The following is a 22,888-nucleotide window of genomic DNA, read 5'->3' as shown; positions in this document are numbered from 1 at the left end:
GGCGTCTCACCCAGATGAGAAGCTGCGTGATGACCACGTTGCCTTTGCGGCTGCCCAGGTGCAGCGCGTTGCGGCCGTCCCCCTCGCCGCACGTCTCGTTGACCTGCTGGCGGGAACCGTGGGCGAGCAGCAGTACCACGGAGCGCAGGTCCTCTTCCACCGTCGCCCGCAGCAGCTGCTGGCCCAGGGACAGATCGGTGCCGGGCAGCGACGCCAGGAAGAGGCGCTGCTCGTACTTGGCCCGGATCCAGCGCTCCCGTTCCTCCCTGCAGGGCGAGAGCGGGAGACGGAAACGGGGAAAAACAGCTTCGTTAAAACCAAAGCCTCCGTTTGATCCCAATCCGGTGTCAGGAACGGCGGCTGTTTAATCCCGCCATGTCAACGTGCTCTCATTCTCCCCTGGGATTGGCCAGATGGGGATTGGCCAGACGGGGATTGGCCAGACGGGGAGGCCATGTGAGCTGTCCCTCTTTCTGGAGAGAGACACGTCCCCTGTGTGGATGTGTGTATGTGCGTATGTGTGTATGTGCGTAATTGTGCGGACAGTGTTGCAGGAAATGGAGGATACTAAAGTGTCTACTAAAATGAAGCCCATCCACCTCATAAGGTTCTCTGACATATGAACTGCGTTGATATCAGCTGCCTAAGAATTTGGGATGGGAACCTGCCAGAATGTCATTAACTTCCTGCCGACCAGCAATGGCGGCTAGCATCACGGAATGTCCCGGAAGGCTTCCCTTCCGGGCCAGAGAGGTCGGCTATGAGAGCACGCCCCACGACCCCCGGACAAAGCCCGGGGGTGTCGCTCAGTGTGTCAACGTGTGTGTGTGTGTGTGTGTGTGTGTGTGCGCTCGGTGGGGTGCCGCCTTATGTTGTCTTATTGGGGAACCCACAGCCACTGGATCCAAGACCGCATGCCTTCCCCCACCTCCTTGTTGCTATGAGTCTGTGCGTGTGTGTGTGTGCGTGTGTGTGTGTGTGTGTGTGTGTGTGTGTGTGTGTGTGTGTACACAGTGACTCCATCATCACTAACTAACGAGTCTTGAAAACACAGCTCACGACAGTGGAGAGGCTAATTGTGCTAATTAAGCGCGAGTGTGTGTGTTGCGAATGCGGGCCTCATATTTCTGTGTGCTAATGTGTGTCTCTTTTCACATCCCATTAGGCACAGCGCTGTTTTCCTGCACTGAGGCATGCTGGGTAGATAATTAAACATGAGTATGGGTGAGAAGGCACACACACACACACACACACACACACAGACACACACACACACACACACACACAGACAGGCCCAGAGGGGTAAAATGTGTGTAATTGAAATGAATGCTAAAACCTACATCACCCAGAGGATACATTCTCCACTTTTATAAATGTACTGCATTTTTGTACTTCTTTACTACAGTAGTATCTCTACAGTATCTCTCTACTGACGCCAACATTCCAAGCTTCCGGCTTGATCAGGTGTCCCGACTCTTCTAGCTGGAGGAGCCACGTTGCACCCATTACGTTGTCTGGTTTCCTGTCTCAGTCCTCACATTGTGTGTGTGTGTGTGTGTGTGTGTTTGTGTGTGTGTGTGTGTGTGTAAACGTTCCTTCTGAGCGCCTCTTTTGTGCGGGTGTGTTTACATGCACGCACAAAGACCCGCACAAAGACCCGCACAGCTTCCTGTCCAAAGGAAAAGACCAGAGGCCAAGCGGCCGCCGCCTCGTGTCGTTGGAGGGGTCGTCCATCCGTGACCTCACTGATCATCACATGCAGCTCATTAGCATAATTACACGCTACATTCATCCAACACTGCTCGGAGTGATGTTTGGAAGACAACAGGAAGTCCAGATGTGGACCTGCATTTGGTAAAGTATTACAAAACAAACAAACATGGACTTTTTAGAGGGCATGAACCTACAAAAACCTTCCCAGAATTCCTTCAATAATGAATACCGGTGTAACTATTTGATCCCGGGACAATACAATCCCAGGACTGCCAATCAATGGAATCCCAAAAAGTGAAGTTGTGTGAACGTGTCCAGTCAGAAATGAAGACACGAATGTTTTCATAGAATAAATGCAATATTAGACCTAAAGTAGGCTCATGTTGGTGAGTAACCACTCATGGAACTACTGGATATCCGTTCTCAACAGTTGACGCCGTGACATTTATTCAATGGCTTATTACCATTTTTGCTACTGTGACAAATATGGCGGGCCAGGTTTTGCATAGCAATTGAAATCATCCATTTTAAGGCCAAAAGCCTGATGTGACACAAATGTGACATAAAGTGGTATGAAATAGTTTGGGCACCCCAGATGGTTCAAGACTTTCCTGGTGGTTGGTTCAATATATCATATAGCAGACGAACACACTGATAGAGCAGAAGTCAAATGAATCTTATATGATTGACATAAACTGCATTTTGTTGCCCTGTACAAGTGACATGAGCAATAACAATAAAGTTGAATCTAATCTAATCTAATCTAATCTAAAGTCATCATTTCATATATGCTCCTTTTTCAACCCTTGGTATCGACTTGTGGACTCTTAAATACCGGATCTTCTGGACTATAGGTCGCTCCGGAGTATGTAGCTGTAGCTTCCTATAGCTTCCAATGAGGGTGACCAATGAGGGTCCAATGAGGGTCCAATGAGGGACCAATGAGGGACCAATGAGAGGACCAATGAGGGACCAATGAGGGTGACCAATGAGGGTGACCAATGAGGGTCCAATGAGGGTCTGGATTCTGACTCATCTCCAAATCACACCACAGATGTTCAACAATTTTCAGGTCTGGGACGGAGATGACTATTCCAGAAGGTTGTACTTGTTGGTCTGCATGAATGCCTTAGTAGTAGAAGTAGAAGTGGTTAGGGTCATTGTCTTGGTGGAAGTCTCCATCCCTGGTGGACTTCAACTTTGGCACTGATTCTTCAACATTGTTGAAAAGAACTGTCTTGATACGGACTGGAATCCATGGCACCTTCAACTTGAACAACTTGAAGAAGGCCAGTTACCTGCTAAATGACACATTTAACTGGAATGGCTGATCCCAACAACCAGTGAACTATAAAGGAAAACCTTGAAAATGATCAGGGGTGCCCACACTTTTTCATACCAATATTTTCATGGCTTGTTTTATATTGTAGTAGTTCTTTCAACAAATACAAGAAGAACAGTTAAATTGGAACATTTGCATGATGGGATGGTCCCATGAGGACTTCATGAGTTCCAGTAAGCACAAAGCTGGCCATTGAGGACCAATTTTAGGACAACGTGTCACCTTGGGGTCATATGAAGGTTAACAATGGATATAAAAATATGATGCTAAACATATCTTGACAGAAGAAATCGTATGCAAGGTGGAAATAAATGAAATCATAACCCCAACCAAGTCACTGTAGACAAGGTAAGCGGTCTATGAATGCTACCTTTGGTTTTTTCTCCATTCAGTTTTTAAGCTTTAATGTGGAGACACACGTAAATGCCATTTATTCTTTCAAAGTAAAAGCCTTCCATGTATCGACAAGACATGAAAGAACAAGAAAAAAAAAGCGGCAACCTGAGATGAACGAGCTAACGGGTTCTGTTCAAGGCACTCATTAATTACAGTCCGGGGTGTGGGGGGCGCGTCAGAGGTAATGAGCGGTAGGAAACAGGGTTAAGAGTGACACGGTGTCAGTGGCTCCTCTTCTGGCCTAATTAGCCCTCTAATTAATAGATTAATAGATGGATAAGAGCATCAGCTAACTGCCGAGCTAATGTGCAGTCAAGATGAATCACTGCCGAGCACGTTTTGTCACAAGGTGAGCTGCTGAATGTTCCGTCGATGCCGTTTTTGCAGTGCAGCAAACCTGCAGCACTTGGACCCCCCCCCCCGCCCCCCCCAGGAGAAAAGTCAAGACAGAGAACAAGGAGACGAGGCTGAAATCTATTAGCCTTTGGTGGACGGTCATTAGGTGCCCTCCGATAGGCACAGATAATTAAAGGAAGTGGGGGGGGGGGGGGGGAGGGGGGGAGTCATCCATGCAACGAGAGCAGACAGCAGTGAAGGGGTTAACCATGCAAATGAGAAGGAGAAAATGGAGGAAAAAGTAGAAATGAGCCAAAGCAATGGGACGTGTCGTCGGTGCGCTCCAGCTGAGCGGTGCTCCAGTGGTGCCATGGTCCAAAAATGGGGAGATTGGGTAATTAAACACGAATGCAGGAACACGCGTGGCCACAAACACGACGGTGTTTTCCATGGCGTGACAATCAATGCCATCGGGTCCACGGGGTCGGCCCCTTTTGACCTTTCATCACATCTTGTTCACAAATTGGGTGCGCCAAGTTGCCTTGGTAACGGTGCGCCATGTAAATGAGCCAAACGCCAAATAAAAGCACCTTAAATGTTTAGCAGTAGTGCGTGAACCCATTCAATCCAAACACATTACCCACAAACCCCAGGATAACCGCCCCCCCCCCCCCATCCCCCGCCAATGTGAGCGCCTTGCTGAGTGGGCCAATCAGCCACGGGGTGGGAGGATGCGTACCGGCGGCGTACATATTCATATCTGCTCCAGGACCGCGCCCCCGCCAAGCCGCAGAGCACGCCAGAGTCATGCATCTAGCGAGTGTTATTTACTTAACGAGGGGGGGGGGGGGGGGGGGGGGGGGGCAGGATGTTCTGATGACTCAGGCATAAAAAATGTGCTTTTAGCACACATTAACGGAAGCTCGCGCTGACGACCAACCATGAAGAAAGCTGATTGGCTCATGTCAGCCGGTTTAATGTCAATAGTAAATTGGAGGCCTCATTAGGCGAGTCGGAGGACGCCGCTGCGGGCTGCGGCGAGGCAGTCATGGAAAAGCGAATGTCTATTAGGACTCATTTAATCAAGGACGAATTAGAATGTAGGGCCAATTATTTGCCAACATTTGCACTGGCCGCCTGTCAGAAGGCTTCTCTGTGCCAGCGTGTGTGCTGCTTAAAATGGAGGCCAAGGGGCCGCCGCCGTCTGCAGGGCCGCATGCGCTGCATGCGCATCATGGCGGCGGGATTAGGCCAGGCGGCGGGGACGAGGTCGCACACAACTCAGAGGTGCACCCGTTTCATGCCTTCAAAAAGCATTTTGAGACACGACTTAAGTCAACTTTTTAGAATCTACTAATGAAGCTCCGCCCTCCTGGCAGCGAAGACACTCCCCCCACGCGTGGGTCTAAAATCACAGCAGTCCAATCAGTGTTATGATCACAGGACGGGGCAGCAGTGGTGGCCCCCTCCTCCTAACACTGCTCTGACCCAGGGGGGCAATTATGGTGTGATATGGACCCCCCCCCCCCGGCCTGCCCCGTTCTCCCCAACACCCCATCATGTCCCCTGAGCCCAATCCCACCAACGTGTCATCGCGGCCGCAGCACCTGAACCCCACCCAGATTAAAAGCAGCAGGTCTCATTTCAAATCCTTTTTAGGATCGGGGGTGCATTACCAGTGCGAGCTGGTATTCTTCTCATACACACGTCCACCCCACACAGTCCACCCCACACAGTCCACCCCACACAGTCCACCCCACACAGTCCACCCCACACAGTCCACCCCACACAGTCCACCCCACACAGTCCACGGGAGTTATTACCCACTCGCCATCTGTCATGTGGACCGTTGCTAAATGTGAAATAACATTAGCAGCCATTAGCAGCCTTACTGCTCACTTTCAGGGGGGGGGGTGGGGGGGTGGGGGGGGTCAACACCTTAGCCATGTCAACACAGTATTTGGTCATCTGCAAAAGAAAATCAGCTTTCCCAACAAGATGGACGCCATCGGAGTTCAGACCCAAGACCCAAGACCCCATGGACGTCTGAACAAGTCTGTCTGTACACTTCATTAAGTATACAGAGTACATGGAGTACTTGTGTGCTTAGTACTTGAGTGTGCCAATTGTGACGGTTGAAACAAGATGGCTGCTCTCGCGTACTTTCCAGAAATGACAATCATAATAATATTACAAATCTCTGGATTGCCCGACAAAGTCTGCCAGCTTCACCCCGCACGTTTCATGAAGGTACAATAACTAAAAATGTATTGTAGTGTATTACACACTGTGTACTATACACGGGGTTGGTGTCGTGCTACTACCCGCCATCAGCAGGGTCTGGTTCGCCTTGCCAGCAGTAAGCAGAGCCTGTTTGCGGTGAGCGTTGCCTCCACCAAGGCTGCCAAAGGTCAACCATGGTCTTCAGAAGTTTCATAGACAGAATTTGTAGGCGCAGAGGGAGTCCGGTTTGGGGGTCTTATGATCCCATCTCTGCTATCTGCAGACGATGTGGTCCTGGTGGCGTCTTCGGGTTGTGACCATCAGCGTTTACTAGGACTAATCCAAATCCGAGGCCAGGGTTCTCAGTCTGACGAGGGTGGAGTCTGGAATCGACCGCTTGCAGAGCAGCAATATGAGACATTTTAGATGCAGTTTCATAGTTTTTATTTTGCTGCTATCGGTCTGATATTATAATTATTATTATTATTATTAATAATAATTATAATTATAATATCAACAATCCGAGTGAATTGGTTCCAGGCCTGATGGTGACAAGTGAATTTTGGCAAAGTAAGACTCCTTCTTGAATATAATAATATATAATTCATATAATTGGATATAATAATATATTCAGAAAACATGTTTACAACCTACAAAGTTTGAACATTATTAGAGCGCTGTAAACATCAATGGCAGCCATTTTAGGATTGGATTTGCCATCCATCAACAGGGTGCTTCTGTGCTTCTGACTTATTCCAGAACTGGAATGTGGTTCTTGCCATGTTCATGTTATTTATTCCACTATACATGGAATGTTGTTTTAATAGTAATACTGTATTTTGCTGTATTTATGAACTATAAGATTCTCGGAACTTCTGTTTTTTAACATAAAGCGCTTCTCTTTTCTGAGATTTTTTACCGCGCTCGATGAGGAAGGACAAATACATCACCTCGGTAGTCTGAGGGCCAGCAGGCCGGATTAGCGGCGCTGTCATTTGTGGTCATCTGAGGCCTGCGAACGCCGGGCATCACGTAGCGCCTGAATGGGCCCCGGGTGCTGGTGTTGGCGTGTCGCTCCACAGATAATTAAAACAATGAGCTACGGCACCAACAACGCGAGCGAGGGTGCTACAGCAGCGCCGACTGAACCAGCCAACCCCTGTGGCCGTTCCACCACGGGCGGCCGCCCAAACATAGCAGCCCCCTCGGCCGCGGCATCAGCTGCGGCGCTGACAGCAGCGAGCGTGCCAGCTGAGGTGATGACGCCTGACCGCAGGCAGCCGGAGGTTAATGGGAACGTTTAGATGGTTCGTCTTTTTGTGCTTTGGACTGCAGAGTAACACTTAGTAACACTAGCATCCCTACGGCGCAGCACAGCCTGCCAGCTTTAGCGCTACTTCAGGGGACGCACGTCAACAAGCATCGCTCCTCATCGGGAAGCCTCCCTATTGGTCCGTGGGACCTGGATGAAACGACGGTGTGGGTGGGCTTACGGCGAGCCATGAAGGGTGGGAACAAACCACAAGCTGATGACAACAGCTGGAGAGCAGCCCGTCACATGAACGTAATACCTCTCCACGGCCAGACGAGGCACCTCCAGCCTTCCTTCCATCTTTCTATCAGCTCCTCCCATCCGCTGTCTTGCAACATTCCCATCCCATCCCACATTGTTCTTCCCATTGCATCCTTCCTTTGGTCTCCACACAATCGTCTCTCTTGGTTCCTTCCATTCTCCTCCGACTCCTGCCATCTTCCTTCCTCTCTGAATCCTCCCCCATACCCGGTCCTCCTCCCACAAGCACCTTCCATATCTATTCCACATCTATTCCACATCTATTCCACATCTATTCCACATCTATTCCACATCTATTCCACATCTATTCCACATCTATTCCACATCTATTCCACATCTATTCCACATCTATTCCATATCATCCGATTATGCTGAGTCTACTAGTTTTCCTTCCACCCAACCAGGAGGCGTCTGGGAGGTGTGAGTATGGGGGGCAGACCTTGACAGACAGGAGGTCAGTGTAATTGCTGGTGGCCATATTTAACATTAAGATAATCAGCCCATTAATTACCCTTTGGATCATTAAATCAGCCACTTGCAAAATGAAATTTCGGCCTCTATTACTCACTTGAGAGACCATGGAGGGGGGGGGGGGGTTGAGTGTTCCATTGTTCGGTCTCATCCCCCCACCCCCCCACCTTCTCTCCCAACCTTTCTGCTGGTTGCCAAAAGCCTAGGCTGGGCTGGTGTTTGGTCTCCACTGAATGTGGGGCGCCAGAGAAGACAGCGACTGATGTTTGGCCGTCATCCATGTTTGGAAAGAGCTTCACGTTAAGGAGTGTACGGAAGCCTGGCGCAGCGGCTTCACTTGTCACTTCATAGACCACAACTGAAGACTCCATAAAGCTGTCATGAAACGTCCACGCCTTCCCGTGGGTGCAGACGGTGGATCTTCAGTGAAGGACGGGCGAGTGTCGGACTAAGACAGTTAGAGGCCAAGAGCAGGTATAACGGACGCCAATGTGTCATTTCCGTGCTCCGCTGTGGAAGGAGCGATGTGACGTTCCGGAGAGAAGACAAAAGTCATGATCACCAGACAGGGAAAGTAGGGGCGGGAGGGAATACTCGCCACTTAAGGAATGGCCTGATAATACTATTGACGGGCTGAGAGTGATGCGGCTGCAGTGGAGCGTTGCAGCTAAATTGAGATAATATTGACTTGCTCTAATCTCTACAGGGGCAAACATACATCACATTCATAAATAAATAGGAACATGAGTAACAATAAAAGCATTAGCACTCTGATGGACTAGGGTTAATGGCACATCAATACGCGCAGTCGCTGTGTGTGCGTGTGTGTGTGTGTGCGTGCGTGTGTGTGTGTGCGTGTGTGTGTGCGTGTGTGCGCGCGTGCGTGCACACAGTCAGTCAATCAATGGGATGTGTGATTTATGTTCATTTGCATTTTTACTGCAGCCGTATTTTCTGCACTCGTGTGCTGAATCGTACTTGTGCTTGTCTCAAGCCGTCAACATTTCAAAGTATTCTGGGTATCGTAGTTCCAATCTTTAAAGAAGTGCATTCTTAGACATTGTTTTCCTATGTAGACCGGAGGGTGGAGAGATAGGGTGTGGCTGATAAGTCCATCTCCAGGTGGTTGGCAGGTGCAAAGACAGGGACCACCCACACACACACAGGGACCACCCGAGACAGAGCGTACCCATGAACCCCCTCTCCCCAACAACCTTTCCTACCTGCTGGCGTCAGGTGCAGGCTTCAAGTGACCATGCGAGTTTGCCTCCCACACGCCGTTGGCGAGCTCGTTGCCGATGGCAGACATCACCTTGATGAGCTCCATTGGCCACTCATCCAGGTCCAATGAGCGCACCCTCGACAGGTGAGTGCCCAGGTTTCTGTGAATACCAGAGCACTCGATGCAGATCAGGGCACCCAGGTTGAGACTGGCCCAGTTGGGGTCTGGAAGAGCACGCATCAAAATGACAGCATCAGAGGCGGCGGCGTCACACCGTTTCAACCGTACATTCCGTGATGCCGTGTAGTCCACTCACTCTGAGCGTCACAGTCGGCACAGCTGCCGTTTCCACGGACGCTTCTGATAGCCTGCAGCGCCATTGCCTCCGTTTGGCTGGTCAGACGAGACTGGGAGAAGATATGGGCCAAAATGATCTCGGATGTTCCTAACAAGTTAGGCTCAGCTGGGGCAGGGGTCACTTTGGTGTGAGCCAGCAAAGCACAGGAGAAGATCGGACACCCACCTTGTTCTTGCTGCTCTCACAGGACTGCAGACTGGCCAGGATCTGACCCTCAATGACCTGCACCCACGCGTCTCGCTCCTCGTATGAGGTGGCCTCAAAATGCCACGTCTGACCGGTTAGCGACACGATGATGAATTCAAAGTTCTCCTCTTGTTCTGTCGTGGGTGGAAGAGAGAAGAGAAAAGCAGTTCAACCGTTTTTAGCGTTTATTAGCAGTTGGGGTCTGGAGTGACAACTCGGGTACCTGCCGGTCTAGACTGACCCGGTGACCCCAGCCAGAGTTGCCCCCTGTGCTCAGGATGCCACCCAAATTACGGGGCCCCTGTATGCCCCTGAGGGCTCCCGAGCGCCATTACAATCAAAGCTTCAAGTGGGCGGGGGTGGCTGTGGGGGACACAAGGGTCTTTTCATAAAATCCCCCTGAGAGGTTCATGGCTAATCAAGAGATGCTGTGAGATGAAGTCATGAACACAAGTTGGTTAAAGGTCTCAGGACTTGAGCACACGGCATCTGGTTTGGCTTCCGAGTGTCCAATTCATGGAATATGCAAGTACGAGTACAGTCCTTCCTCCTCGCCTCCTCCTCATCATCTCACAACGTGACACCATCGCAGCTGAACATATACAACATATCAATCATTTCAATATGGACTATTTTTAGCAACAAATGCCTGTTTGGGGCACAAATGAAGCCTTTTCAAGCATAAAAACGCCTAAAATCCAAATATAAGGCATTCAGAAGATGCATCTATAATAGCTATAGAAAATAGAATATAGAATAATAATATTCTACACTGCTCACTTGGCGACACCAGACTTGATTGCCAGAACAACAGGCTTTTATTTGCGGTTTGAATGATCTCATAATAAGCACAATAATCCCTAAAGAACCCCTGATGTCACTTCCTGTCTGCCCCCCCCCCCCCCCCCCCACACACACAGCTCCTCCAGCATCGGAACACGTCACACGCGTGAACACACACAAGCACCAGTGTTACTTCTTAAGTGGCTTTATTGTTATTATGTCTGCTATATTGGATCATACGAGTGTAAAGGCGACTGTAGGGGTGTTATTTCAAGTCCAAAGGGCTCTATTCCTGTCCTGTTGCAAACAGGTTTTCTATGCAATAACTGGGAAAACATTTCCTTGAAAAATAAGGAATGGGAAATCCAATGACTGCGGTAGGATATAAAAGTACTACACTAGGGATTGCAGTAAAACTAGCCTCTCAATCAGTTTCCAACACAAACGATCAGACTGGTTTTGGTGACGGATGGCAGCCATTGGTGTACTTTGGTGAACGTCACTCCGACACCTGAAGAGTCGTGCTGAACAAAGATTGACAGCTTCGGCTTTTAGCTCCATCCCTAGCGGTCTCGACTCTTATTCGGTGGACCCTTGTTCTTGCCCCGAGCAGGACCACAGGGGCGGACTGGCGGGTTCCATCTGAAAGCCTTTGTGTGTGATGATGGGAAGCAAATGTGATGCAGTAGAAAGTTTTCTACAAAGCTGGCTTGAAGAGACAAAGAAGAAGGTTTCATTCATGGCAAAATAAGCACCAAAGTTAGCTCATGCCAGACGGCAGAGGCGCACAGATTGGTGTGCCGCGGTCATGTCGTCACTCTGCACACTCATCCAACAGTCCAAGACAAGTTCAACTGATCTGAAAAGCTAGTAAATACTCCCCGATTGAGGTGGCGTCCCACTTCAGTTGGCACGCTGGCCCGAACCAACGTATGCACGAGTGCAGCCAGACGCCGGGCGCTCGTGCTGTATTGGTAATTACTGCCAGCGCTCTTGGCGACCGTGAGCGACATTCATGTGGAGAGGCGGCAGCGAGGCAATTTGTGAACTCTGACACCAGCAACCTTTAGCGGCACCAACAGAACAAACCAAATCTAGGGGGGGGGGGGCACGCATGCATACTGTGTGTGAGTGTGACAGCGGGCCGCCAGGTGCAATGAGAGGGGAGGCGTGAGGGACACAAACGGGGCCTCAGGAAACACAAATTAAAAGCTTAAATGTCAGCGCGCACAGTATTGCTTTGCGACACAGGTCATTACTCTCCATATCAGCAGCCTTTTACTACTTTAATAACCTGGAAATACTGCATGCTGCTGTTCATGATGCTTGCTCACATGGAAACACAAGCCACACCCCATAATGTCGGCTGGCATCCAAAGGGACGCCGCCTCGCCCGCCGCCTCGCCCTCGCCCACGCCCTCGCCCACGGCCTCGCCCACGGCCTCGGCCTGCACCGCCTCTTCACAGGTGAGGAAGGGTGTGGCAGCATAATACCGGGTGGGATGGACAGGTCATGTGACTCAGGTGGGGAAAGGAAACTTTTCCACAGCACAAAGTGCACTGAACACACACACACACACACACACACAGAGAGAGAGTGTATTGCGTAAGCACTGATTTGACGTCAACCTTCCAACTGGGAAGTATGTTGTGGACGCTTGGTTCTAGCTAGACGTAATAAGCTCACAGATGTCCTTGTGAAATCCACAAGTGGTGCAGATACGTATATTGTACTTGCAATGTAATATAATATAATATAATATAATATAATATAATATAATATAATATAATATAATATAATATAATATAATATAATATAATATAATATAATATAATATAATATAATATAATATAATATAATATAATATAATATAATATAATATAATATAATATAATATAATATAATATAATATAATATAATATAATATAATATAATATAATATAATATAATATAATATAATATAATATAATATAATATAATATAATATAATATAATATAATATAATATAATATAATATAGAATTGCAGTTGATGGTTTGAAAAACTACTCCACCGCAAAACAATGAACATCAGTTCAGGGCCCAGTTTTCACCTCCACAAACACACTTCCTGTCACGCTGCAAATCATTGCTTACTGGGAAATACTTTTTTTCCACCCCTGCTGCGGTGGGAAGGGTCAAGGTGGGGTCCACCTGTCCGTCAAGACAACCACCAGAGCAGGTTTTTACCTTCGGAGTTGTGCAGGCTGTTGGCGTAAACGCTGCGCAGACTACCAACGCGATTAAGTTTCCACACTTTACGTTTGGCTGCATCCCCAGATTGGGAGGAGAGAAGAGAGGTAGGAGAGAGAGATAGAGGACAGCGTGATGAAATGACCAAAATAGGAAACAGAAGCAGGAAGTAAAGGCACATAGCAAAACAACAATAAAGAAAAGAATAATAATTTGATTTAAAATAGGGTGCAGCCCAGGTGGGGTGTAGGTCAGGGTATATGAAGATAGAGCTTTATCATTTGCAACATAAACTGCATGAACACATCCAGGTATAATTAGAAAATATTAAAGCACCCGGACTCTGACTTGCAAAGATCTCTAGATCTTCTGTTTTCATATATCATTGGACTATGATTCTATATTTATTAAGACTTTTTATTCCTCTTTGCCTTTTGATGTATTCTTCCCATTCTTACCAGTAGGGGCGTACTTTGGATGCTACGAGGCTAAAAACAAACAAACAAGTTGTGCCAAAACAAAGCCTGGACATGTAGGTGACTCAGGTAATGGTTCTTTTAGAGTTGGGACAATACAGACAGATACCGGACAGATAATCTTTTAATCATCTTATATAATAAAATAATGACCAACTCCGAATGCATCCAGAATCCTGGTTAGTTACGTTTCATTTTCAAGCTTTTTCTGCTCTGAACGCACATTTCAGTATGTGGTGGCACACCGCTTAGCAACCAGGACGTTAACAATAACCCAGTAACCCAAACAAACACCACATGTACTATACCATTTTCATATCTATACTCTTTTGGCTGTCAAATGTCGTGTACATTAAAGTGGTCGCCTAAGTTTGTTGATGTTGATACAAGCAGGCACTTTGTAGAAGAAGAAGAAGAAGATTGTGGAATGGAGTTGTTCAACTTGGATGGGTTGGCAACTTACGTGGGTTCCACTGCAACGGCAAATCAAACGTGCAGTGGGTCTCATGAGGGGGGGCTGGGCTAAAGGGGGCGGTTCCCCCTCATCAATTATGCTGGGCTTCACTCTGACATGACGATACTTCACCCGGCGGTCGGTCCGCCAGCGCGCCGTGACAGGCAGCAAGCCGACGGCCGGCGTAGTGTGCTTAATGGCTAAATTGGGAAGACTGTTACTAATCGCTTATTGAATAATGGAAGTGACACCGCTGATAAAAGATTTCAATACCGCAGATTATTTATAATATTTCACTTAAGCCTCTCTGGCTGACTCACCAGAGGGGGGGGGGGGGTGAAGAGTGTGCCGAGAACAAAGAGAATAAAGTGCATCACTGATGAGAACACCGCAGGAGAAATGGGAGGAAGGTGTGGAAATTCGGAAATTAGAAAAGGAAAAAAATCAAGAAAAGACAAACTAGTAAATTTGTCTCTCTGACGATAACGTCACTCGTCAGCTGCTTAATGGAGACGCCAACATTACACATCTGCTGCTGCTGCTGCCGCCACATCTGTTCTGTGTGTGTGTGTGTGTGTGTGTGTGTGTGTGTGTGTGTGTGTGAGACAAGTGAAAGTGTTTGGAGTGAGTGAAGACGTGTGTGTGAATGTACGTTTTATGTCTTACGTGGATCTTCCAATACAATCTCATGATTGCCTCTTGCAACATCACTCCAGGGATTTAAAGCCATTGTCACACTGGGGGGATTCTAACCTTCTGCAGTTCCAGAGAGGCTGTCTGCTTTGAAGTTGCTGGTGCTTTTCTTCCGCCGGTGCTTCTTGCGGTTGGCATGCGGTGACGGGGGCGGCTCCATCTTGGGACTTGTGGTACTGGAGATGCTGGGACTGGAACACATGGAGTCACCCAGGCCCGCATCTGCAAAGACACGCGGGTTTTTGCTATGGTGCTTTGGTTCAAAATGCTATCATTGGCTTCATAATAAAAGCACGACAATGTCCCAATTTGATGGGAACAGGAAGGCTGGATTGCTCGGCAATGTGTGGAACCCAAGCGCCATCTCTACGTGCCCTCCATCTTGACGCCGGCTGTTGACAGCTGTGACTAGCGGCGGAATAAAATAACATTCAGCTTCCATCAATATCACAGCGCAGCGGTGACACCGACATCATCACTGCGTGTGCGTGTGTGTGGAGATGAAAAACCCACACGGGCGCTCAGCGGCCGCCGCCACGTCTCCACACGGCAGACAGCCCCAAGGACGGCCATAACTTATTTTACAATCGTTTAGTCTCAGCTCAAGTGGAAAATGTGACAACTTATCTCTGCTGACAAGATGCCGTCCCCGAGCGCGCAATTAACCACCATGGATTAACGGCGCTCCCATCTGCGCGCTGTGCTCCATCTACATCAAACACCCCCCCCCCCCCCCCCCCCCACCTCCGCCCCCACCAGCATGCAGCCTGGAGACTTCCTCCTTGACTTTCCCTCCAATTGTTTCCTTTCTGCCCATCAACAGTTTGGACACCAGCTGCTCCGCCTGCCTCACCTCGTTGTCCCGCTCGTCATGACAAAGCAGGCTGAGTTGTTGGCTGTGCTAGCGCCAAAATCTCACCACGCTAACACGGAAGATGGGCTTTTGATGGATCACAGCCGTTAACAGACCAAAAAGCTGAGCTACAAATGCTTCTAGGGTCATTCCCGCTTCCGCTTCCGCTTCCTGACAGTAATGACATGACTGGAAGAGCCTGAAGTGCTCATGACACCAAAACATGTTGATCTTATTTTGGCCGGGAAAAATGACATTTCCTTAAACATGCTGGACGGGAGCTCCAATGTTCAAATATTTACCACAATTTTCATCACTTTTTCCCAGGACTGGAGGATGAGAAGCAGAATTTCCCATCCAGAATATATTGTATATACATATACATATACTATATACATATATATACATATACATATATACCACTTATGGATGTATTTCTCTTCTTTGTTGGGACGGTGGAAGAGCGTGCCAAGGTGGCGACTCTTAGAATAACGGTATTGGGTTTAATGCCAGGGCCAAATAAGCAGTCGTCGTTGCTCACTGGTATCGTACGTATTCCACATGTGAGTAACGCTGGCAGGGTCGCTGACTGACGGCCCAAAAAACATATTTGGGGCCAGTTTTGTGTGTGTTATACGATAGCTCAGTCATCATAACATTCCATATGAGCCAAGGTTATGACTGGGATCATATCCCATTCTTGGCTTTGCTGTGACTTCATGGCTGCATTTGTGGGAATCTGCTTCCTGGAATGTTTTGCGGCCGGAGTAGTGATGGCGTCATAAGCACTTTAAGGAGCAGCTGCTCGAGAACTGCAGCTTAATGTGTTGACGTGTGTGTGTGTGTGTGTGTGTGTGTGTGTGTGTGTGTGTGTGTGTGTAGCTTTAAACATTATTTGAGGATGGCTGGGCACTACATTTATGACATAGCTGTCAGTCAAACTGACTTCACTGCAACGCCGCCTGTCAGTCTCAGCTTTCTGTGGGTGGGGGTGTATGTCTGGGGGGAGGGGTTGGACACAGCCATTAGCTCGACATCCAGTATTCCAGCTTGGAAGAAAGATGCCGGGTTCTCGCTTGGAGTCCGGCCGTGGGGCCCCTGGGAGGGGTCTCATCAATGAGCTCTGGTTACCTGTGCTGACTCCCGAGTTGGCGATGACTGTGGCTTCGGTCCACTGGTCGGCGCTGGAGACAGAGTACGAGCGCTGGTGCATGCCATCGGCGCCACGGCTGTTGAAGGACACCAGGCTGACGCCGCTCGCCATCTGAGAGACTGACGAGCTGCTTGTCACAGAACCTGCAATTAACAGGAAATAAAAGAAAGGCGACATGAAGACACCACATACTTATTGACTGTGTTTATTCATATTGATGGTTATTATTAATTATACTCAGAGTCACTTCAGAGGAAATCCCAATGAAATGTTTGAAAAAGATTGAAAGAATGCCAGTGGGAGGCTGGGAGATGGTGATTGACATTTGATTTGATTTAACATATACGACTTAAAGTATACCATGCGGTTAAATGTATTTAGAGAAAACAGCAGCCCGTCTTCTATGGTGTTCTAGGTGACAAAGCACATAGCTTGTCATTTCTTGGTAAAGGCTAAATGATAAAAAAACATGCTACCCCCAAGTCGGACTTTGGACACACCTGATTTATCAGGTATCACACATTATTTGTTCTTAATTCAGTCATTTGTATTATTATTTTTCTATAAGGTATTATCATATATTATGTGTTGATTTACTAATTCCAATTACCTTTATCTAGAATTTATTCTGTATTTCTACTGGTATGAAAAAGTTTGGGCACCCCTGATCATTTTCAGTTTTCCTTTATAATTCACTGGTTGTTGGGATCAGCCATTCCAGTTAAATGTGTCACTTAGCAGACCAACACGCTCATATGAGAAGATGAATGAACTTTACATTATTCCAACTAAAGTAGGCAGGCGCAAGCATTTGTTGTTTTATTGCTTTGAATACCTTTAGCACTAATTATTGGAACACAACATTTGTTTGGTAAGCTCCTTGACCTTTGACCTGCATACACAAGTGAAGCCAATCATGAGGAAGGGTATTTAAGGTGGCCAATTGCAGGTTGCATCTTCTCTGAAGAGTAGCACCATGGTCGCCTCAAAACAATTGTCACATGACCTGAAAGCAACGATTGTTCAACATCATGGTCTTGGGGAAGGATACAAAAAGCTAGCTCAGAGATTTCAGCCGTCAGGTTCCACTCTGAGGAACATAGTGAGGAAATGGAAGACCACAGGAACAGTTCTAGTCAAGACCCGGGGTGGCAGGCCAAGAAAAATCTCTTTTAAATTTCTAATAGGCTGTGTCGTCCAGCAGTCAAGTAACCGTTCCTTCCCTCCCTGACCCCCACCCCGCTCTCATTCCTCCTGCCACCTCCCTCCTCTCTCTCTCTCTCTCTCATATGTTCCCCCAGATCCCCCCCTCCATTGCAGCCCATTGAGTGGATCTGGTCTCTGATTGCATTAATATATTCACGACATTAATTAGTACAGGAGCACGGCTCACTGAATATTCATGCTATTAGCTCGGCCTCTTGAACGTGTGCACGCGTGTGTAACAAATGGACACGCGTCCCTCTTGTGTTCTGTCAGGTGATAAGAAGGATTGACAGCCGCCTGATCAACTCGATCAGCAGTCATAAATAAAAGCTGATCATCAGCCTCACCTGGACTCTGTCCCAGTTGCAGGATGCTCATGTCCTTCGTCAAGCCGTTGGTTTTTGGGCTGGGCATGACCGCACAGGTGGAAACGGCTCGGGGCGGCCTTTTACCCGGCACTTTGACTGTGGTCCTGAGCAGATCGATTTCTTTACCGTGGACGTTCTGCATGTAGTCCTGAGAGGAGCCAGGGGAAAGAATATATCCAAACATCACATTTATGAACACAAATTGGAACACGAACCAACCATTGCTTGCATATTTACTTTTGTCGGATATAAGGAAGAATGGTCGATAAAGGAAGTTATGGAAGTTTGGTGATATCATTCATTTTCCTCCTTTCCTGCATAGATTTATTCTGATTCATTCACATGATATTTCATATTATGTTTCTGCAGTCATTTCATTGTATGTCTCGTCTACAATGACATGAATGCTTTATTCAATGAGCTAATCCTTCTGTCGGTGGTCACCTTCTATAAAAATGTTCGGTCCAGATGGTACTACACAGTATGTGAACATAGTATACTGAACCCTTTTTCACTGAAACCAACCCTTTGGGTTTCAAGAACATTATGCAAGTCCTCCTGGACCTGCTGTAGATTCCTGGGGTGATGACACAAAACGAGCACAGCATCATGGGAGGCATTGATATCTCCACATATTGCTCTATTTTTACCATGTAAGGTGAGAAGATATACGTAGAAAAATATACTGAACATGAGTTCAACCACGTCTTAACCACTCGCATCCACACTCGTGTGGCAGATTTAAACCTTTAATCCTCACGGCGCACACACTTCCTTTCATGCTCAGGCTGACAAAAGGCCAATTCAAAGCCAAGTGCTCCTGATTGCGACTTAACAAGCCACCAGAGAGCCATCGAGCCGGCAGCCCACTGGGTAAACCCTCCACACGTGCACGGACACATTCCTCCGACAGATTGAGCGGGGTAATTGAGTCTCCATTTGCATCGGGGGGCTTTCATCATCGGCCCAGTTGTCCTCTGGCCGCGTGGCGTCCAAGACGTACGCGTATTGACTGTGTATTGACTGAACGCAGCCACAGCAGGTGGGCAACTTGGGGGAAAGTGCCAAAGTGTGCCATACTATGGTGTGTGTGTGTGTGTGTGTGTGTGTGTGTGTGTGTGTGTGTGCGCGCATGGCAAGAAGCGCTGACACGTTTGAAAACATGAATCCATACAGCGATAGCGGATCCTCGCCTGATTGATGAGGACGCCGCAGAAGAGGAAGTGATGCGGCATGAAAAATGTATTTGTTTTGAAATACACATTTTCATTTGAGATGCTCACAACATGCAAAGGGGGAGTGGTGGGTGGGGTGGGGTGGGGGGGTTGGTTTGTGTTCAGCTACAAGCCCTTCCAAAACCAAGCGACCACTCCATGGCCATCCTGCCGAGTGGCTGAAAAGTAGGACAATGTTTGCTTCACACTTTCCTTGCCAATAAGGCGGTGTCATCGCCATCTACTTAATTAGTGACATTAATGTGATTTCTTTGCACATAGTTGGGCAATTAGCGGCGCTGATTGAGTTTCATCCGATTACGCTCCGCAAACACGCTAATTGACGTTGGACTGCTCAGGAAAACCAGTGTTTTGGTGCCCGAGGCGGCTTGCGTGTGCTGATGTGTTAAGTGATGGGTTCTACCACTGATTTACTGCCTCAGCTGCTCTCCAGGCTGATGGACGTGCAGGCTTGGCTCAGGCGTTTCAAGAGGAAAGCTCAGAGGGAATTCAACCCACAACCTCTGGCTGCAGTGCCTCCGAACAGCAAACACCTGTACTCGACATTGGCTGTGCCACGAGGGAGGCTATGACAAAGCCGTTGTCATAGCAACACTGATAATACCAAATACCAAAAGGTATGCTTGTGATACATTTCAATGGTGAATCATGAAGAGTTGGCAAGCCTGTCAGGTATTCTTCTTCAAATGCCGTATTCAATTCAAGCTAACATACTTTTGAGTATTTAACAGGCTAAGGATCGGATGCAAACTTACTGCCAAAAACTCTTGTGGAGTTCTCTTCTCTGAACATGTCTGGCAGTGAATGAGTTAAATAACATGTTTATTATGTACGAGGATGTTGTTGTGTCAGTTGGCGAGACGAGACGAGACGAGGCGATAAATGACATTGGGTCTCTGAGAATGAGACAAGACCGTGTGTCTGCTACTGGCTCTGCCAAGCCCAGCGAGACAAAGCCACTGCCTAGAGGGCTCACTCCGTTCATGCCATTCTTCTATGGAACAAACACACCAATGCACAGAGCGAACCCTGCCTGAGAGACAAGGGAAACAGACGCCCAATCACATGGCAACATACTGGGGCCAGCAAAGTGATTGAGTGGTTGAGTCATTTATTTATTGTCCCAGGCCTGATGCCCATGACACATTTTCTTTCTCAAGGACACATTCTGTTATCTCGCAAGATCTTGTGATACCCCTAAAAAAATTATATATATATATATATATATATATATATATATATATATATATATGAATATATATATGATATATACAATAGTGCCTCGTTTATCGCGGTTAACTGGTAAAGTTCCAGTTTCCTAATCTATAAATAATATGAAAATATAGTTAAAGCACATAAATCCTATTGACAACCTTCTAATATGGTTTTTAACATTATTAGAGCCCTATAAACATGAAATAACAGCCCTATAGTGACCTTTATAGTCATATTACCCAATACAGTAGACATAATCACAGGAAAAAAAGACATTTAAGACATAAGTACAACGCATACTCTGTGTGTGTTGCAATAAATGTCTTCTGGACGCGTGAACAGGAAGTGACACTGGGGGTTCAGAGTTGGATTATCGCGGCAGGAAAACCACGTGTTATGATTATGATTCTGTTATCATCGTACTTGTGAGATAATTCAAGCCGGACGGCCGAACCGAAGGAAGGTAAAAGCGATGGAGCCGGTGTCCGGACCCCCGGACGCGGCGAATCTTCAGTCATAGAGTACAGCGCAGGAACGCAGGGGGATTATTACATGACGAAAGATGCAACATGCTTTAACAAGGACACAAAAACACCACAGCCTAACATTGAAGAGCACGGTCAGCGAGTCAATACTTTCTTATACAAGATATGCCTCAATTAGTCACAAAATATGTCCAACTACGTACAGTGTTCATTAAAATTCCAAAGAAATTTGAACTTTGAGCGTTTAAACAAGAGACAAATGTGAGGACATGTTAACGCCTGTCTGAGAAAAGGGTACGAAGTGTATGGTGAGGAGTTTTACAGCCTTACAACATAAACAATTACAGTTGGCTACTCCAAGGATTTGACTTATTGCAGGAACCTATCCCCCCCCCCCCATTTTTTTTTTTTTTTTTTACTAACAATAGGCCATAGTCAACAACAAACCAGCAATCATCAAAACGCGGACTGGGGAGGGATGACTCCATTATGGTTACCGTGCAGAAATGGCCATTTTTTCTGCATGTAGAAGCCAACCATGGATTAGCATAACTAGTGGAATGACAGTAAATGCGTTGGTCATATTTAGAGGGTGTGTAGAAAACGATGACGAGCAAAATTAGCATTAGCAGATGGGGCCAGCAGCACAGAGCGATGGGACAATTAGCAAAAACATTCTCAATAATTTGATCATCAAGCCAAAGTGAGCAAACAGATGATGAGCACTAATTAAAACAAGCCTTCAACACTGTGTGTGTGTGTGTGTGCGTGTGTGTGTGTGTGCGTATCTCACATGAAGACTGGGGTGGTAGGTAAGCAGCCCATTGTCGCACAGCGTCACATACTTTTTCTTCCATTCCTTGTTGAGAGACTTGCCGCTCCTCTTCAACAGCATACCCTGAAGACAACCACATAAGAATAATCATGATAAGTCAACACCATGTGTGTAGAAGCAGAACATACAGAAGTATGACACGCGTTGCAATATGGAGCAAACGTCCGTGTTGACATTTTGACACGTCAGATTCATGTCCTGTACGGTTTGTACAAAGACAATACTTGATGTTTCTGTGATTGAGTCTGATCACGTTTAGTTTCCTAATCATGCAAATGCCCGTCTTGCCGTTCATGACGGACACAACCCTAACGAGCTAACAACATTCCGACATTTGGCACTGTCATTTAATTGTCTGACTTCTTCCCTCTTCAGGCTTGTTAACGTTGCCGCTTCTCTGCTCGCCGCTCCTACGCACATCAGCCGCGGCTGACTGAGCACCGAGGCCGAGCGACCGCCGCCCACACTTCATTTGTGTCGGATTCATTAGGTGAGAGAGCACGAAGGTCGTGTAGATGGCGGGGAGAAAGGCATGGCAAGGGGAGGAGTGACGAGAGGGAGGGGGAGGGGGGTAATGGGAGGAGGAGGCGGCGGCGGCGGTGGCGGATAAAACTGTCCACTGATTAGCAATTAAAGCCGCGCTGCCACGCGTGTCACTTCACTGGACCTCAACAACATTAACACGCCAACACAGGGTATTAATAGAGTCCAGCCGTGATGGGAGGGGGCAGTCAGCAGCACCACCCAAGGGGGAGGAGACGAGGAAGGGGGATGGAGTAGTCAGGGCGGCGGGTCGATGTTCTGAATACTCAGCTATGCTAAGACAACCAGTGGTGGAGCCTGGGGTAGGCGCCAGCCCGGCTGCTGTAATTGGCATCCGACAGCGGCGTCATTAATTTCTAACAAAAACAAAGATAAGATAAGATAAGATATGCCTTTATTCGTCCCTCAGTGGTGGTGATAGTAGCGTCATGGTTAGCATGTCAGCCTCACAGCCAGGAGATGAAGGATTCAAATCTCTGTTGGGAGTTTGCATGTTTGGTTTTTTTCGTGGGGTGCTCCGGCTTCCTCCCACTGTGCA

At 47.5% G+C, this 22,888-nt stretch overlaps 1 protein-coding gene across 7 annotated transcripts in view; it reads right to left on the bottom strand.

The window, feature by feature from the left end:
- agap1 (ArfGAP with GTPase domain, ankyrin repeat and PH domain 1) overlaps positions 1–22,888 on the bottom strand; it is a 60,596-nt gene that overhangs the window by 2,956 nt on the left and 34,752 nt on the right. For 4 of the 7 annotated variants that reach the window (XM_058051252.1, XM_058051253.1, XM_058051248.1 and 1 more), the window contains 9 exons: positions 21,766–21,870; positions 18,017–18,185; positions 16,442–16,606; positions 14,518–14,679; positions 12,832–12,909; positions 9,800–9,954; positions 9,593–9,683; positions 9,278–9,500; positions 11–266 (listed from right to left, as the gene is read on the bottom strand). In XM_058051252.1, the coding sequence (XP_057907235.1) occupies positions 11–266; positions 9,278–9,500; positions 9,593–9,683; positions 9,800–9,954; positions 12,832–12,909; positions 14,518–14,679; positions 16,442–16,606; positions 18,017–18,185; positions 21,766–21,870 (1,404 nt within the window). The remainder of the gene's footprint in view (positions 1–10; positions 267–9,277; positions 9,501–9,592; positions 9,684–9,799; positions 9,955–12,831; positions 12,910–14,517; positions 14,680–16,441; positions 16,607–18,016; positions 18,186–21,765; positions 21,871–22,888) is intronic. The other 3 variants (XM_058051254.1, XM_058051250.1, XM_058051251.1) reach the window with 1 other exon arrangement.

Source organism: Doryrhamphus excisus, chromosome 16, assembly GCF_030265055.1.
Source record: "Doryrhamphus excisus isolate RoL2022-K1 chromosome 16, RoL_Dexc_1.0, whole genome shotgun sequence".
In the NCBI taxonomy this organism is placed as follows: domain Eukaryota; kingdom Metazoa; phylum Chordata; class Actinopteri; order Syngnathiformes; family Syngnathidae; genus Doryrhamphus; species Doryrhamphus excisus.
This window is presented reverse-complemented; position numbering and strand designations above follow the sequence as displayed.